Below are 16935 nucleotides of genomic sequence, written 5' to 3' on the forward strand. Positions count from 1 at the left end.
TCTGCACCCTCTCACAGTCCAGGACCCCTCGGGGCATGTCCGCCTGCTGGCTTAGACCCCAGGGATCGGACCTATGCCAGGAGTTAGACATCCCTCTCGCAGTCCAGGGCTCTCGCAGTCTGGGACCCCTCACTCCTTACTGCTCGCCTGCAGCAGAGGCAGGAGAAGCTCCCGCCAAAGCCACTGCGCTCCCCAGCTGTGAGCCCGGGTTCTGGCTGAGTGGTGCTACCCCTATGGGAGCACACTGACCACCAGGGGACAGCGCCTGCATTGAGTGTCTGCCCCCTGGTGGTCAGTGTGCATCATAGCGACCAATCATTCCACCGTTGGGTCTATTTGTATATTATGCTTTTATTATATAGGATAGGATATCTACATAAGAATGTTGTGTTTAGCAATCCATGTAATTCTGAGGAAAAGTCAGGACTGAAAAAATTGGGCTTCATTACTGGCTATGATTTTGGAAAATCACCAAATGTTTCCGTAGTCAATGCCACCTGTCCAAATTATCAATACACGTAGTGAGAACCACTTCTCAGAGCCTCTACTCCCACCACCTCCTTCAGACCATCAGCACTGGCCAACAACCGGCCACCCTTCTGATCCCTGCCTGCCTCTCTCATAGGAACCTAAGCTCCATCTAAACAAAGGTTTTATTTCATGTACTGCTTTAGCCCATGATCTAAAACAGAGCCTACATATCCAACTATCTTCAAAAAGACACATTTCTCCATGTCCGTGTGTATAGATTAATGATCCACCGGGAAATGCCTTTCTCGAACTTTCCGCAGAAAGAAAGAGCCCAGCCATCTAATTTTTCCCAAACTCCAGTGAACAATGACCTTTCTTCCCCCTGTACGTCTCCACACTCTGTGAACACATGCTACGAAGCAGGCTAGGGTAAAGGTTCTTCCTCTGAAACAGAGAACACTTAGAATGTGAGCTGAGAAGCAGGAAAAAATATAGGGGTTTCCTGGGTGTTTCCTTTTACCAGACCGCACCGGTTTTAACACAATGAGAAGCAAGTGACGGGCAAAGGATCCCTGCCAGTGTGTTTTGAATTCTTCCTGAGAATTACTAATACATGCTATTTACAACAAAGGTTGTATGTACTGAACATAGCAGAATTATTTTTGAAATGTCAACAAGGTAGTACAAATGGCACAGAGATGTGCTGTGTAGGGATGGCATGCATGTCTTCCAGTCTGACAAGTGTGTCTGTTCAAGGTCAAGCACTTCAGAGCTTTGCAGAAGCAGGCCAGGACCTACTTGGACCTCCTCTGCTCCATGTGCGACTTGTCGAACTCTTCAGTGAAAACCACGGCAAAAGACATTCAACAAACAGAGCAAATGGTAAGGCGTGGAAGCCATTGGATTTGTCTGTTCTGTTACATTCTCTTGTTTGAATGTTGGGTGAGAAGTTTAAAGAAAGTATTTCCTTGAGTCATTCTTGCTGTAAATCTCCTATGGTGATCATAATGAATAGCTATTTGAATTTCAACTAAGTCACAGAAAAATGAGCACACTCTGTTCCCAGTGCCACTGAGTTGGAACTGAAACATCTAGACCCATTGATCTGCTAATTGTTAGTACCTGATTCCACTTCTTTTTGTTTCCTTGATTACCATTCTCTTCCTGTTTTTCCACTCATTTTTTGTTTGTTTTGTTTTCTCCTTTCCATCTTTTTCTTTGGGTAACAGTTAATATGGAGGGTGTGTGTTCCTGACCCTTGCTTTATGTTAGGGCTGGCAAAGGCCTTCTAAGCCATTGGCAGTGGCTGAGTGTGGTGTTGGAAAGGATTCTGGAGCTGCCTCTGGGCTCAGTGGAAAGTGTTGTGATGAATTAGCAGTACTCTCCACAACAGACAGATGGCAGCACAGGGTCGTGTGCCTTAACCTCTTTAATACTTTTGTGTTTAAAAGAAAAATAGGACTTGGTTTAGGTTTTTAATATATAAATATTTATAGGACAGTAAAATCACCCAAAGCAAGAAATGTCTCAAAATAATGAAGGTTTCTCTCTTTTATATTATATTTTCAAACCAAGTCTGTCTTTAATCCTAATGAAAATGCAGTAATTTATATGTTTTCACAGAAATGATTTATTGAAATAAATTATATGGTTTCAAAAGGCAGTGAAGCAGATCTAAAAATATATTTAAAACAATAATAACTCATTGTTTTATAAGAATTAACAACAAATGTATAATAGAGAATAATTTGTCTTTTCTTGTTAACCGCAAGCTTGAATTTGCGAGTTATTCAGGTGTTGAAAACGCCAAATGTGAAAAACCATTAGGGAAACTTAACAGATTGTTAAAGCTTCTTAAAGTCTCATGATACTGCTTGAAATTATATGGCATGTCTTATACATGAAAAGTCCTTATAAAACCTAAGTATAAAAAGAAATATCTGCTTTTCTTGAAGCAAAGAAAGAATTCTTTGTGGCTGTATAGCAGAGTGTGTATGCATGCATGTGTATTGGCCCGTGTATATGGACAGGCTGAGGAATTGCACCTCTGATTCTCTGGACATAAATGCCTCCATCTGTTAATGCTGACTTATTTCTGTGTTCCCTCAAGATCGAACAAAGGCTTGCCCAGGCTCAGACCTTAACTCAGGGCTGGGAGGAGATCAAGCACATGAAGGCTGAGCTTTGGATTTACCTCCAGGACGCCGACCAGCAACTCCAGAATATGAGGCGGAGACACGCGGAACTGGAGCTCAATATTGCACAGAACATGGTTTCCCAAGTGAAGGTAGGAAAGAGTGAGTCTCCCCGGGGGAGACAGAAGGCCAAGATGGGTGTGTCCCTCAATCCTTAAACATTAGCATAGCTATTGAAGGACTACAAAGACTCAGAAAGACCTTCATTTGGTGCCAGGAAAGGACTGATCAGAGAGCAAGCATTTGTAAAACACAGCAAAGGAAATATTGTCAGTAATGTAATAACTAAGTATGGTGTCAGGTGTGCACTACACTTAAGGGGGATCACTTCGGAAGTTATGTAAATGTCTAACCACCATATTATACACCTGAAACTCATATGACATTGAATGTCAACTGTTATTGAAAAATAAAAATAGTCATTTTAAAAATGAAAGTGAACATTCAAATAGTTTATTGGAGCTCCAATTGGCCACTTGAATCAAAGGACCCTCACTCTGCACTGTGTTCCTGAACATGGCTCTGTGGTTTAGCTGATACAACCAGAAGCCTCTCTCTAAACACACACAAGCCCTCATCACTTATCGTCTTTCATCACAATGTTGCTGAAGTGGCAGGACTGTCAATGTGCCCATTAATTAAATACATGTTAAATATATAAAATACATAATATACATGTTATATTATATCTATATATATATAAAAGCCCAGCAACTGGACCAGCAGAACAACCAGAATGACAGGAACAACCGGTGGCTATGACATGCACTGCTGGCAGCCAACCAGCCTATCCAGGCCCCGATCGGCCCCCTGCTCCAGCACGCCTGGCCCCCGATTGGCTTCCAACACCCAGATTGAGGGCAGGAGCAGCCGGCCGGACTCCACCTGTGCACAAATACATGCACCAGGCCTCTAGTATATTTTATATGAATTTTATATAATAAAAGGCTAATATACAAATCAACTGAATGGCGGAACGACCACTTGCTATGACACGCACTGACCATCAAGGGGCAGACGCTCAATGCAGGAGCTGCCCCCTGGTGGTCAGTACGCTCCCACAGGGGGAGCACCGCTCAGCCAGAAGCCCTGAGCTGGGCTAACAGCTGGCGAGTGCAGGGGCGGTGGTGGGAGCCTCTCCTGCCCCTCAGCAGCTGTAAGGATGTCCCACCACCTACACTGTCCGTTGGACATCCCCCGAGGGCTCCCAGGCTACAAGAGGGCGCAGGCCAAGCTGAGGGACCACCGGTCCCCCCAACCCTGAGTGCAGAATTTTTGTGCACCGGGCCTCTAGTAAATATATGTTAATATATAAGTAATTGAAGCTGTAGGAACGTAAGTGTACCAATCAACTAAATACATATTTGAATATAAACTAGGTATTTATTAATATATAATTATAGTTGTAATAGAAATATCATTGCTATTCCATGTTTTCACATAATTTAATAGAAGATTATTTTAACTTGATTGGAAGTTGTACCAGATTTTTAACAAACTTTAAAGTTTATTTTTTCTCTATGAAAGTGAACCATTTATAGTTTGTACTAAAATATTACTTGCATATGCAGAAAAAACACGATGACATAAATTTAGATTACTTTTTTTTCTCAAAAGCATGAACTTCAAAAGTTTTTAGGAAACTAAGGCTTTGAGATCCAATATTAACTTTTTTCCTTAGTGAATATAATATTGTTTTACATTTCTCAGCTTTTCTTTATACTGTTCAAAATTACACAATAAAAGAAAGTACTACAGTTATCCTTTGATTCTTATTAACTTGGAAATTTGTATTCATAAAGAGGTATGATCATTTTTGTCTCTCATTGTTCCGCATGACCCATTAATTATACATGCTTAGTTCATTAGGCTTATTACATCTATCCTTCCCTCTATATTTATTGGGAAGTTTATTGCAGGTTACCTATTTTGTCGGTGTTTTTGCCTTCAGGATTTTGTTAAGAAACTACAGTGCAAACAGGCGTCGGTGACGGCTATTACGGAAAAGGTGGATGAGTTAACCAAGAAGCAGGAGTCTCCTGAACACAAGGAGATCAGTCATCTGAACGACCAGTGGCTGGATCTGTGCCTTCAGGCCAACAGCCTGTGCTTGCAAAGGGAAGAGGATCTCCAGAGGACAAGAGACTACCATGACTGCATGAGCGTCGTCGAGGTGTTCTTGGAAAAATTTACTACAGAATGGGATAACTTGGCCAGGTAACAGCAATGCTCTGGCACATCCCAAAATACTAAGCCAGATGTTTCTTAATTTCCATAAAAACGGAAAAGGCCTTTCTTAATGTTTTTAACATCCATTGTCGATCGTTATCAACACTGACAAAACATTGTTAAGAAACTCACGTTGCCTGGGTGTGGCTCAGTGGTGGAGCTTCGACCCATGAACATTTTGAATCCAGGTCAGGGCACATGCCTGGGTTACGGGCTTGATTTCCAGTAGGGGGCATGCAGGAGGCATTCTATCACTGATCCTCTCTTATCATTGATGTTTCTATCCCTCTCTTCCTCTCCCTTCCTCTCTCAAAAATCAATAAAAACACATTGAAAAAAAAGAAAAGAAAGAAACTCATGTTGTCATATGGATAGAGAGCCCTGATTCTCCTTGCTCACTGTTAATTGAACCAGTGGGTAAAAGGATGCATATAGGAGGCCACTGATCAATGTTTTCTCTCACATCGATGTTTCTCTCTCTCTCCCCCCCACCCTTTCTCTTTCCTCTCTCTCTAAAATCAATAAAAACATATCCTTGGCTAAGGGTTAAAAAGATATATATATATATATATATATATATATATATATATATATATATATATATATATATATATCTGAGTTGACAAATGAATAGCTGAGAGAGCCCTTGGTTATGTCTTGCAGGTTTCCTGTCTAGCACTATAGTGTTCGCTTGAGCTGCTTCTCACAAGAAAGCACATACATCATTGGCCACTTATTAATCTAAGTGTCATTTTCAAGAATGCAGAGATCAGTGCTTCTCAATGTCTGATGTTTACACAAGTCATCCAGGGATCTTGTTAATGTGCCGATTTTGCTCACTTTGCAAGGGCCAGAGGAAGAAGCTAAAAGCAGGTGTCAGACATGTCGGGAGGGCAGTAGGATCCAGAAGAGTAGAAGGGAAGTATGTAGGCCAAGCATGTCAAACCCGTGGCCCGCGGGCTGCATGCCTCATTTATTTGGCCCATCTTAGCCTTTGAGTTTGAGTTTGGCAGGCTTCATGTAGGCCATTTGTTTGGGGCCCAACTTCTGATATAGAAAGACATGGGTCTTGCATTCCCTAGTAATTTCAGCACTTGGGTCAGTAAACTCCAAGTGAAGAAATCCTCTTAAAGGAGAAATGTGATAGAACTTGGTGTGAACACTACAGAGACCGACTTGGCTAATTTGCTTTGATGTCTTCTGTGGATTTACAGATCCGATGCAGAGAGCACCGCGGTCCACCTGGAAGCTCTGAAGAAGCTGGCGTCAGCCTTGCAGGAGAGGAAGCAGGCCATCGAGGACCTGAAAGACAGAAAGCAGAGCGTGATCGAGCATCTGAATTTAGATGACAGGGACCTAGTCAAAGAGCAGACGCGTCACCTTGAACAGCGTTGGACTCAGCTGGAGGACCTCATTAGCAGGAAAATCCAAGTCTCGGTTGCCAACCTGGAGGAGCTGAGCGTGGTGCAGGCCAGGTTCCAGGAGCTGATGGAGTGGGCGGAGGAGCAGCAGCCCAGCCTTGCCGAGGCCCTCAAGCAGAGCCCCCCTCCCGACGTGGCTCCCAACCTTCTCATGGACCACCTCACCGTCTGCAGTGAACTGGAGGCCAAGCAGATGCTCCTGAAATCCCTCACGAAGGACGCGGACAGGGTGATGGCGGATCTCGGCCTGAACGAGCGGCAGGTCGTCCAGAAGGCGCTCGCCGACGCACAGAGGCATGTCCATTGTCTCAGCGACCTCGTGGGCCAGAGACGCAAGTACCTGAACAAGGCCCTGTCCGAGAAGACCCAGTTTCTCATGGCGCTGTTCCAGGCGACCAGCCAGATCCAGCAGCACGAGCGAAAGATACTGTTTCGCGAGCACATCTGCCTGTTACCGGACGACGTGAGCAAACAGATCAAAGCCTGTAGGAGCGCCCAGGCCAGCCTCAAGACCTACCAAAATGAAGTCACTGGCCTCTGGGCGCAGGGCCGTGAGCTGATGAAAGGAGCCACGGAGCAGGACAAGGGCGAAGTGCTGGGCAAGCTCCAGGAACTGCAGGGCGTGTATGACGCCGTCCTGCAGAAGTGCAGCCAGAGGCTCCAAGAGCTGGAGAAGAGCTTCGTGTCTAGGAAGCATTTCAAGGAAGATTTTGATAAAGCTTGTCACTGGCTGAAACAAGCAGACATTGTCACCTTTCCTGAGATCAACCTAATGAATGAGAGTTCAGAGCTGCAGGCGCAACTGGCCAAATACCAGCACCTCCTGGAGCAGTCTCCGGAGTACGAAAGCCTCCTCCTGACCCTGCAGAGGACCGGGCAGGCCATACTGCCCTCGCTGAGCGAAGTCGATCATTCCTACCTGGACGAGAAGCTGAACGCTCTGCCCCAGCAATTTAATGTCATCGTCGCCTTGGCCAAAGACAAGTTCTACAAGGTCCAGGAGGCCATTCTCGCTCGGAGAGAGTACGCCTCCTTGATCGAGCTGACCGCCCAGTCTCTGAGCGACCTGGAGGACCAGTTCTTAAAGATGAGCCCAGTCCCCAGCGCCCTGACGGTGGAGGAGGCGCTGTGCCTTCAGGAGGGCTGCAGGGCGCTCCTGGGCGAGGTGGCGGGCCTCGGGGAGGCCGTGGATGAGCTGAGCCAGAAGAAGGAAAGTTTCCGCAGCACAGGGCAGCCGTGGCAGCCCGACAGAATGCTGCAGCTCGTCGCCTCGTACCACAGGCTGAAGCGGCAGACAGAACAGAGGGCAAGCTTACTGGAGGACACCACGGCTGCGTATCAAGAGCACGAGAAGATGGGCCAGCAGCTGCGGAAACAGCTGGAGGCCGTGCGGGCAGAGCAGTCCCAGGTGAACGAGGAGACGCTGCCTGCGGAGGAGAAGCTCAAGCTGTATCACTCCCTGGCGGGAAGCCTCCAGGACTCGGGGATTCTGCTCAAACGCATGGCCATGCATCTCGAAGATCTCGTCCCGCACCTCCACCCCTCGGCTTATGAGAAAGCCAAGCAGCAGATCCGGGCCTGGCAGGAGGAGTTAACACTGCTGACTGCGGCCATCAGCGCCACTGTGACCGAGTGTGAGAGCCGCATGGTGCAGAGTATAGACTTCCAGACCGAGCTGAGCCGCTCGCTGGCCTGGCTGAGGGGTGTGCAGGCGGAACTCAACGGGCCCGTGTGCCTGGACCCGAACCTCCGGGACATCCAGGAGGAGATCAGGAAGGTCCAGATTCATCAGGAAGAGGTGCAGTCCAGCCTCAGGATCATGAAGGCCCTGAGCGACAAGGAGATGGAGAGATTCACCAAAGCCAAGGAGCTGATTTCCGCCGACTTGCAGCACACGCTGGCCGAGCTCTCGGAGCTGGACGGAGACATTCAGGAAGCTTTACGCACTAGGCAGGTGGGTACGAGGGCTCCTCCTGTCTTCTCCCCACTCTGCTTATTTGTAGAATTGCGTGAGATATTTGTGTGTTGTTTTTTTGTTGTTTGTTAGAATTGCTGCCTTAAATATTTCTTTGATGATACTATGTAGAGTCATCTTTAACTGATGGTGACTCAAAAGGATGTTTTTACTGTTTACGGATGTGGTATTCATTTCATGTGATTTCCATGTTGGCCTCGCTTAGTTATAATACAGTAACCCCTGCTATCTCTCACCTTTATGAGAGGTAATAAATGATAGCACTCATGGCTTTAATACTGTGGTGAGTACATTAGTAATAAAATAAATTAGCAATGATGAATTAGTGATGCCTTTTTAAACAATGCAAAACTTGGCATTTACAAGATTAGTGTGGATGAAGAATCTCCAAATGGAGAGAGGCAGATGGATGACAGCCCTGACCTGATGCTGAGCCACGTTTTTTTCTGGGGTCTCCCATCAGTTGCCCCATCTGTTAACCCCTTCATCTTCTCTCGCTTCCCTGTGGCACCACAGAAGCAAGACTAGAATATTCATCATGACTTTACTTGGGGATAAAGAAATGAGAGATGCATAGAATGTGGGAGTATAGATATCTCTTTAAGATAATGGTTTTGTTTCCTCTGGATAAGTACCCAGAAGTGAAATTGCCGGATCATCTGGCAGTTGTATTTAATTTCTTAAGGAACTTCCATACTGTTGTCCACAGTGACTGTACTGGCTTACATTCCCACTGGTGGTGTTATACTTCTAACCAACAGAGACGGCATTTCACTTTGGTCAATATTCAGTCTGCCACATATGACTAAGCATTATGGTATGTACAGTATGACGTACACATGTGAGAGATAGTCTCAGAACTAGTCAAGATACCAGAATACATTTCTATTTCATTTCTGTCTCTGTTTACATATTTTAACTATAATAATACAATTATAGCAAGATCAGCAGAAGAGAAAACAAAGGATAACAATGGATTACACCAAAAAAAAAAAAAATCCACCAACTTTTCAGTTTACTTATACACATACATCCCCATGGCAAAGGACTGGAAAAGAACCGGAAAAATTCAACGGTTTTCTGCAAACTTTACACGGCAATTGAGGGTTGATTGTGTTTGTAATGACTATGTTTCAGGCTACGTTGACTCAAATATATAGTCAATGTCAAAGGTACTATCAAGTGTTTCAAGCCGCGAGTGACTGGCTTGACGATGCCCACGAGATGCTGCAGCTGGCAGGCAGCGGCCTGGACGTGGAGAGTGCGGAGGACAGTCTCAGGAGCCACACGGAGTTTTTCAGCGCAGAGGATCAGTTCCAGAGCAACCTGGAGGAGCTCCACGGCCTGGTCGCCACCCTGGACCCACTCATCAAGCCAACTGCCAAAGAGGAGCTCGCACAGAAAATGATGGCCCTGGAGGACAAGAGCCGGAGGGTGATCCAGGACTCCCACGCCCAGCTCGATCTCTTGCGGAGGTATTGGAGTGGTTTTAATCGCTGTATTCTAGTGAAATGTGAGGGTGGTGTTTTTTATTTTTTTTTTTAAGTATATTTGTATTGATTTCAGAGAGGAAGGGAGAGGGAGAGAGATAGAAACATCAGTGATGAGAGAAAATCATAGATCGGCTGCCTCTTGCACACCCCACACTGGGGATGGAGCCCATAACTCCGGCATGTGCCCTTGCTGGGAATCGAACCATGACCTCCTGGTTCCTAGGTTGATGCTCAACCACTGAGCCACACCAGCTGGGCAGAAATATGAGGTGTTTTGAAATGAATTTTCACACGGAAAACAGGAAGATACTAATGAACATCCACACCTAAGTTCATTCTTCTCTCTCGAGTGCCATCAGGCATCTTGATGTCAGAGCTCTGTGACTGGGATTTGATGTTGCTTACTGGTTTTTGTTGCACCTTTTCAAGGTGTGCGGCTCAGTGGCAGGATTACCAGAAAGCAAGGGAAGAGGTTATCGAACTGATGAATGCTGCCGAAAAGAAGTTGTCTGAATTTTCCTTACTGAAGACTTCTTCCAGTCGTGAAGCAGAAGGAAAACTGTCGGAGCACAAGGTGAGTTGTGTGGTTGTTTTTAACGTCCTTTCATTGTCTTTGTAAAGAGTCTCGGTGATACTGCAGCTCCTGAATCAGGCCAATCCATCTTCACCGGGCTCCTTAAACACGAAAAGGATACATTAAGCATGTTTCGTAGCAGTTTTTACTTAATTGCATGCTGTCTGTCACTTTTTTTAGGGTTCAGTTGGAAATGCACAGCTGGTTTTAAAAAGACATTCAGAGCAATTGCTTCTGATAAAGTGTGATGCAATGAATTCCAGTGAATCCTTTCTGGTGATAACTTAGATGAATTCAAATACAATTTAACAAATAGTAGTGAAGTCATCCTCATATATCATAGCAATATAACATAGATTATACCATCCTTAAATACTAAACTCAGTCGCCTTATATTTTTGCTGCCTTTTAAAGATGGGAGAATTCCAGCTCAAGTAGCAAATAAACTTTGGTTTTTAACAAATTAATATTCACCTTGCCTCTTTCAAAAAAAAAAAACATCCAAGCCTGACTCAATGAAGAATCCGATGTAAAAGTAAGAGTTAGCAGAGGAAAAAAGAATATATGTTGAGACATTTCCTTTTGCAGGTAATTGTGGGCTTTCCTCAAATCCATAGAACTTTTGAAAAAAATCTCTCCCTCACCGTCTTCTCCTCCCCCCCTTAGGCTTTAGTGTCAGGGGTTCACTCCTTCCACGAGAAAATCGTGGCCCTGGAGGGCGAGGCTTCGCAGCTGGAGAAAGCTGGAAACGACGCCAGCAAAGCCACCATCGGCAGGTCCATGACCACGGTCTGGCAGCGCTGGGCGCGGCTCCGGGCGGTGGCCCAGGACCAGGAGAAGATCCTGGAGGACGCGGTGGACGCGTGGAAGAACCTCGGCAAGAAGGTGATCTCCTTCGTTGATGGGCTCAGGATCGTTTCCTCCCTGGTGGTCGTGTATTTTGAAAAGCAGTGTTTTCCTTTTGTTTTCAGTCGGCTTTATGAAAGCACGAAGCGTTTTTCCCCACATCTCTATTTCAATGGCATGAAAACCAAATTATGCAACACCGTACAATAGGCAATCTGCAATGTAGTCCCAAGTCAGGGTCCAATCATTTTAATAAGAAAACCAAGGAATGAAATTTTGAAAGGAGGACAAACCCACTTTCCTCCGTTTGCCAGTTTCTTAGTGAAATGCTCGCCCTGAAAAATTATAAAATATGTCTTTCTTTGCCATGGAAATGAGCAGGAATTTAACCAATGTCCCAAGTCCTATATTAATTTTTTTCATCTTTTAATAGGATTCAATATTTGAAGACACATCTTCCTTTAGAAATATTAGAGTTTTTCATTTGTCCTTTACTTAAAACACACACACACACTTTTTCTATGTTATACAATCTCTGATAGCCCTGATATTATTTTGAGATTAAAGCTTTAAACCCAGAATTATAAAGATGGTTTTTCCTTTCATGTCAAGAAGATTGTCCAGGCTTTAGTTTCCTGGGATTTAGAGTTTACACTCTCATCTTTAATGAGCTTTGATGCACTAGCGCAGTGGTTCTCAACCTTCCTAATGCCGCGACCCTTTAATACAGTTCCTCATGTTGTGGTGACCCCCAACCATAAAATTATTTTCGCTGCTACTTCATAACTGTAATTTTATGAATTGTAATGAATTGTTATGAATCGTCATGTAAATATCTGGTATGCAGGATGTATTTTCATTGTTACAAATTGAACATAGTTAAAGCATCGTGATTAATCACTAAAACAATATGTAACTATATATGTGTTTTCCGATGGTCTTAGGCGACCCCTGTGAAAGGGTCGTCCGACCCCCAAAGGGGTCGTGACCCACAGGTTGAGAACCGCTGCACTAGTGTCAAATGTATGCTTATAGGAGTTGCCCCATGTTTTCAGTTTATTTTTTAGCTTCATGTTACATACATTTTTCATCAGATTAAGAAAGCCACTGATGCGATCAGTCAGCTAGAAGGTAAATTACCGGAAAGTTCGGCAGAGAAAGCCTCAAAAGTGGAACTCCTAGCTCTCCTGGAGCACCACGACACGTTCACCCTGGAGCTGGACCAGCAGCAGGCGGCCCTCGGCATGCTGCGGCAGCAGGCGCTGAGCATGCTCCCCGATGGGGCCGCTCCGCCCCCCGGGGAGGAGCCGCCCGTCATGCAGGAAATCACAGCCATGCAAGATCGGTGCCTGAAGTAAGGATACGCCCTTCATTCTCTGTTTCTGAACCCGGCCATGGCCCAAAGGGATGAGTGTGGTTCAGAGTCTGGGGGTGCTCCATCATGCCACCTTACAGCTGGGCGAGGGGGGATCTGTTCCCTTCATCCCTGCTCCCCATTTTTCTTAGCTCTTCAATTATTTATCCGACAAACACCTATCTAGTAGTATTTAGAAATACAGGGATGAACCGAACAGATTCAGTCGGTGCCTTCACACTGTTCACCGTCAAGCGGCAGAGATGGGCAACTGCAGGGGCCGCTTGGGTAAAGCATGAGAAGGGTGAGAAAGGAACCCAAAGCAGAGACCAGGAGCCTAGGAGGGCAGGCACGGCAGGCTCTCCTCAGCTGAAGACTGAGCAGCTCGAGGAGGCAGCCAGGGGAGAGGAGAATTGTGCACAGAGGGGAAGAGCCTGTAGGAAACCTTGGAAGTGAGCATGTCACTTTCAGGGAACTGTTGGGGGGTGCGGCTCTTCCTGAGCAGCAAAGCTTGGAAGCTGAACCATTGAGAGCTACTTAGAACCTGGTTGGGAAAAGCTTGGTAACTCACTGGCTAACCTGGATGACTGAGAGATGAGAACAAGGATGATGCCGAAGTTCAGGCAAATAAGCCTTTTCGCACTTTGTGGCCAGAGGAAGTTAAACTTAATGGTATACATATGCGGGATATAATGATCAACATAATTTGATGAACAAGAATAGATCCAGAGACAGATGGCAGGGGAGTGTGTGGGTGGGCGGGGTGGTGGTTAGAGAGCAACCAAAGGACTTGTATGCATGCATATTAGGGTAACCAATGGACACGGACACTGGGGCGGTGGGGGCTTGCCTGGAGTGGGAATGGCTTGGAGGGGCTGGGAGGGGCGAGCGGGGGAAAAAGGAGGCATTTGTAAAACTTTAGACAATAAATAAATTTTAAAAAAAAGAAAAGAAAACTTGATGATATATAACCAGCCTGATTCACTTATGGGGCCAGAGAAGAAATGTCAATAGATAATTTAACTGCTGTATTAGCTACTATTATTCATACATGTCCTATATCATATCCACCTCTTCAGTTATACATGAATTCAGGAGAACTGGGCTCCACTTATTTAAACTTTTTAACCAAATTTATGTCAATTCAAAGAAAGACTTACAATTTGGGTGTTGAACATTATTAACTGTAACATTTCCAAAGCTTGACTTCAAAGACTGGTTTCTAATGGCCACAGATACTCCAATTACACATTACTTTTAAAGACTGATGACCCCAATTCATGTGAGTCGATTTCTGGAGAGAAACTAAATAAACAACGTCCTGGTTATTTTACATAAAACATTAATTGCAATGTAGTAGCAGTGGAGTGTGTCAGTTCTCAATTTTCCAGGGAAAAATCATTCACTTCACCTGATATATATTCTTCCAGTATACTTGGGGACCAAACGTAAGTCTTACTGAAAATTATCTGACAGTTTTGGGGACGTGAATTTAGTTGCAAAAAGATATGAGATTTCACCTTTTAAAAAAAATGTCTGTTTTGGATAATATAATGCTGTGAGCTAGGGGTTCCTTTCATTTCCAATTCACTTCTGCTTTCTCCCTGAAATGTGTCTGAAGCATGCAGGAGAAAGTGAGGAGTCAGGGGAAGGTGGTGAAGCGAGAGCTGAAGGACCGAGAAGGGGTGGAGACTCAGATCAATTCTGTGAAATCCTGGGTTCGGGAAACGAAGGAATATTTGGAGAATCCAACAATAGAAATAGATGCTCAACTTGAAGAACTTCAGGTACAAAACTCTCCTCATTCCTTATACCTATCATTAAAAAATTGCCCTGATTTTAATATGACACATTTGTTTAGAATATTGAATTAAAAATTTTCAGAAATGTGTTATATAAGAGTCTTTTAGTATTATTTGATGGGGTTTTTGTTTGTTCTGTATAAAGTGGACATGTTTCTTTTTCAGAGGCTAAAGAAAAGCTTGGTTTTTCTTAAGATGTCTCTCTAATTCCACATTTAAATATGTACTGATGGACAATACATTGTCTTGTCTCTATACCCATGGAAATTTCTTTAGGCTCCCAGACATTTCTTGTTTTGATCTTTTCTTCAGATTCTCCTAACAGAAGCCACAAAGCACCGACAGAACATTGAGACAGTAGCCGAGGAGCAGAAGACCAAGTACTTGGGTCTTTATGCTATACTACCTTCTGAGCTCTCCCTGCAGCTAGCGGAGGTGGCATTGAACCTAGGAACTGTCCATGACCAGGTAAACCCATGCCCAAGAAAGAGTGCCTTTCCCTTCTTTCATAGGCTCAGCGTTCTTGTGCAAGGGTTCTTGATTTTCACAAGGACTTCTTTATGGATATAGAGTTTAAAATCTGATCAGCATAAAACAATACTATTGCCCTGGACAGTGTGCTCAATGGTTAGAGTGTCTGCCTGCATACTGAAGAGTCGCTGGTTCGATTTCCCATCAAGGGCATGTATGTGGGTTGCAAGTTTGCTCCCTGTCCCCTGTTTGAGGCTCATGCAGTAGGCAGTCAGTCGATGAGTCTCTTTCACATCATTGTTTCCCTCTCTCCCTTCCCTCTCCCTCCCTTCTACTCTCTCTGAAAAAGCAATGGAAAAAATATCCTCAGTTGAGGATTAACAAAACAAAAAAACAATGCTGTTAAATTAGATAAAACACATACACACCAGATGATCACAGACATGAACAATAATCTATAATAATAAAAGGTCAATATGCTAATTATACTGGGCGTCTTCTGAATGACCTTCTGGACATCCTTCTGGACAAAGCCATGGTGGCAGGACCAAGGCAGAGATGGTTAGGGGCGATCAGGCAGCAGGGGAGAGCAGTTAGGCCGATGAGGCGGGCAGGCAGGTGAGGGGTTAGGAGCCAGTGGTCCCAGATTGCAAGAGGGTGCAGGCTGGGCTGAGGGACAACCTCCCCCATGTTCACAAATTTTGTGCACCGTGCCTCTAGTGTCATATAATTAGAAATAACTTATCTACTTTCCCTTACCTTTTTCCAAAAAACAAAAGACTTAGCGGAACAACAACAAAAATAAGATATATACCATGTGTTTAACAAATATTCATTGAGTGCCCAGAGGCTACCAGTCACCCTTCTAGGTGTATTGCAGCCTTTCATTTATACAAAGAGAAAATTTCTTTACCTTCTTTCCTTTGGCATTTTATTATAAGCCAAAGTATGAATATTCGTTATCAAATCAAACCACAGCCATTAGAAACATGTAAATGTTAACTGTCCTTTTTCCCCTTCCCCTGGAGGTGCTTAATGTTCTCTTGTCATCCTCTCGGGACGCGACTGCAAAGTTAGACAGTTACCAGGTCATTAGCAGCTGCTCATGGAAAGGTGCTTGGAAATGTGTGTGCGTTCCAGTTATAAAGGAGAGTTCTGCATATTATGAAGAAAAATTCTTAGAGGAGGAGTCTGTGTGCTGCAGGTCACAGTGTTAGTGAGCAGAGATTCGGGCTCCACTATCTACATGGCCATCTATGCAGACGCTAAATATTTGATGAGTGAATCACTGTACATGAGTTGCTTGTTTTGTTCCTTTACTGAAAGAGCAGCAGATAGACCTGCAGCGAATGCTTGCAGATGGGGGAGGGGAGGCTGCATGGAAAACATGTGAGTTTGTAACTACAGGGGCTGCTTCGACAAAGCTCATAGATGCCAAAGCAGCAGGAACCACCTGAAATCTCTCGTCAACAATGAGGTTTTTTGTATGTGACCCAAGTTTAACCATGCTTGGTTTTGCTGTTCTCGTTGATTGTTTAGATCCAGGACAGAGTAAAACAAATTGAACAGAGCAAGGCCACGAGCCAGGAGTTCAGCCGGCAAATTCAGAAGATAACCAAAGATCTCACAACTATTCTAACTAAGCTGAGGGCAAAGACAGATAACTTAGTTCAAGCTAAAGCTGACCAAAAGGTAAGGAAAGAGAACTGGGAACATAAGGAGTGCTGCTGAATGCATTCAGTATTGTTTGGGAGTTAGTACATTTTGGGAATATCTTTTTTTTTTTTTAAAAAAAAGAGCTTTTTGATCAGCAAGCTTCCTTAAAACCAGACAGTAAAGAGAGGCAATCAAGAAACTCTATAAATATGATAGCATAGATCTATTTACATGATATAATTTATCATCACAATTGAACTTTATTCATAAACATACATGCATGTGTGGGTAAGCAGGAGAAGTGTCAGAGAACTCAGTGATGAGTTAGGAATACGGGTATGTCAATTCCAAGGTGAAGGATGTTCTTAGGAGCTCAATCCGAGTTCTCACTCTGCTGATGAGCTAAGTGCCTAACCCTTCTGGGCGGAGCAGAAGGAAAATGTGAGCT

General features: G+C 44.4%; 1 protein-coding gene across 1 annotated transcript in view; it reads left to right on the forward strand.

Moving 5' to 3' along the window:
• The window catches only part of SYNE1 (spectrin repeat containing nuclear envelope protein 1), a 392090-nt gene that overhangs the window by 220679 nt on the left and 154476 nt on the right, over window positions 1-16935 (forward strand). Inside the window, exons 75-85 of the mRNA XM_059700015.1 lie at window positions 1228-1353; window positions 2582-2758; window positions 4618-4883; window positions 6110-8270; window positions 9429-9766; window positions 10214-10358; window positions 11025-11243; window positions 12299-12558; window positions 14180-14345; window positions 14673-14828; window positions 16371-16523. Of these exons, the coding sequence (XP_059555998.1) occupies window positions 1228-1353; window positions 2582-2758; window positions 4618-4883; window positions 6110-8270; window positions 9429-9766; window positions 10214-10358; window positions 11025-11243; window positions 12299-12558; window positions 14180-14345; window positions 14673-14828; window positions 16371-16523 (4167 nt within the window). The remainder of the gene's footprint in view (window positions 1-1227; window positions 1354-2581; window positions 2759-4617; window positions 4884-6109; window positions 8271-9428; window positions 9767-10213; window positions 10359-11024; window positions 11244-12298; window positions 12559-14179; window positions 14346-14672; window positions 14829-16370; window positions 16524-16935) is intronic.

This window comes from Myotis daubentonii, chromosome 6 (genome assembly GCF_963259705.1).
Source record: "Myotis daubentonii chromosome 6, mMyoDau2.1, whole genome shotgun sequence".
Lineage (NCBI taxonomy): Eukaryota > Metazoa > Chordata > Mammalia > Chiroptera > Vespertilionidae > Myotis > Myotis daubentonii.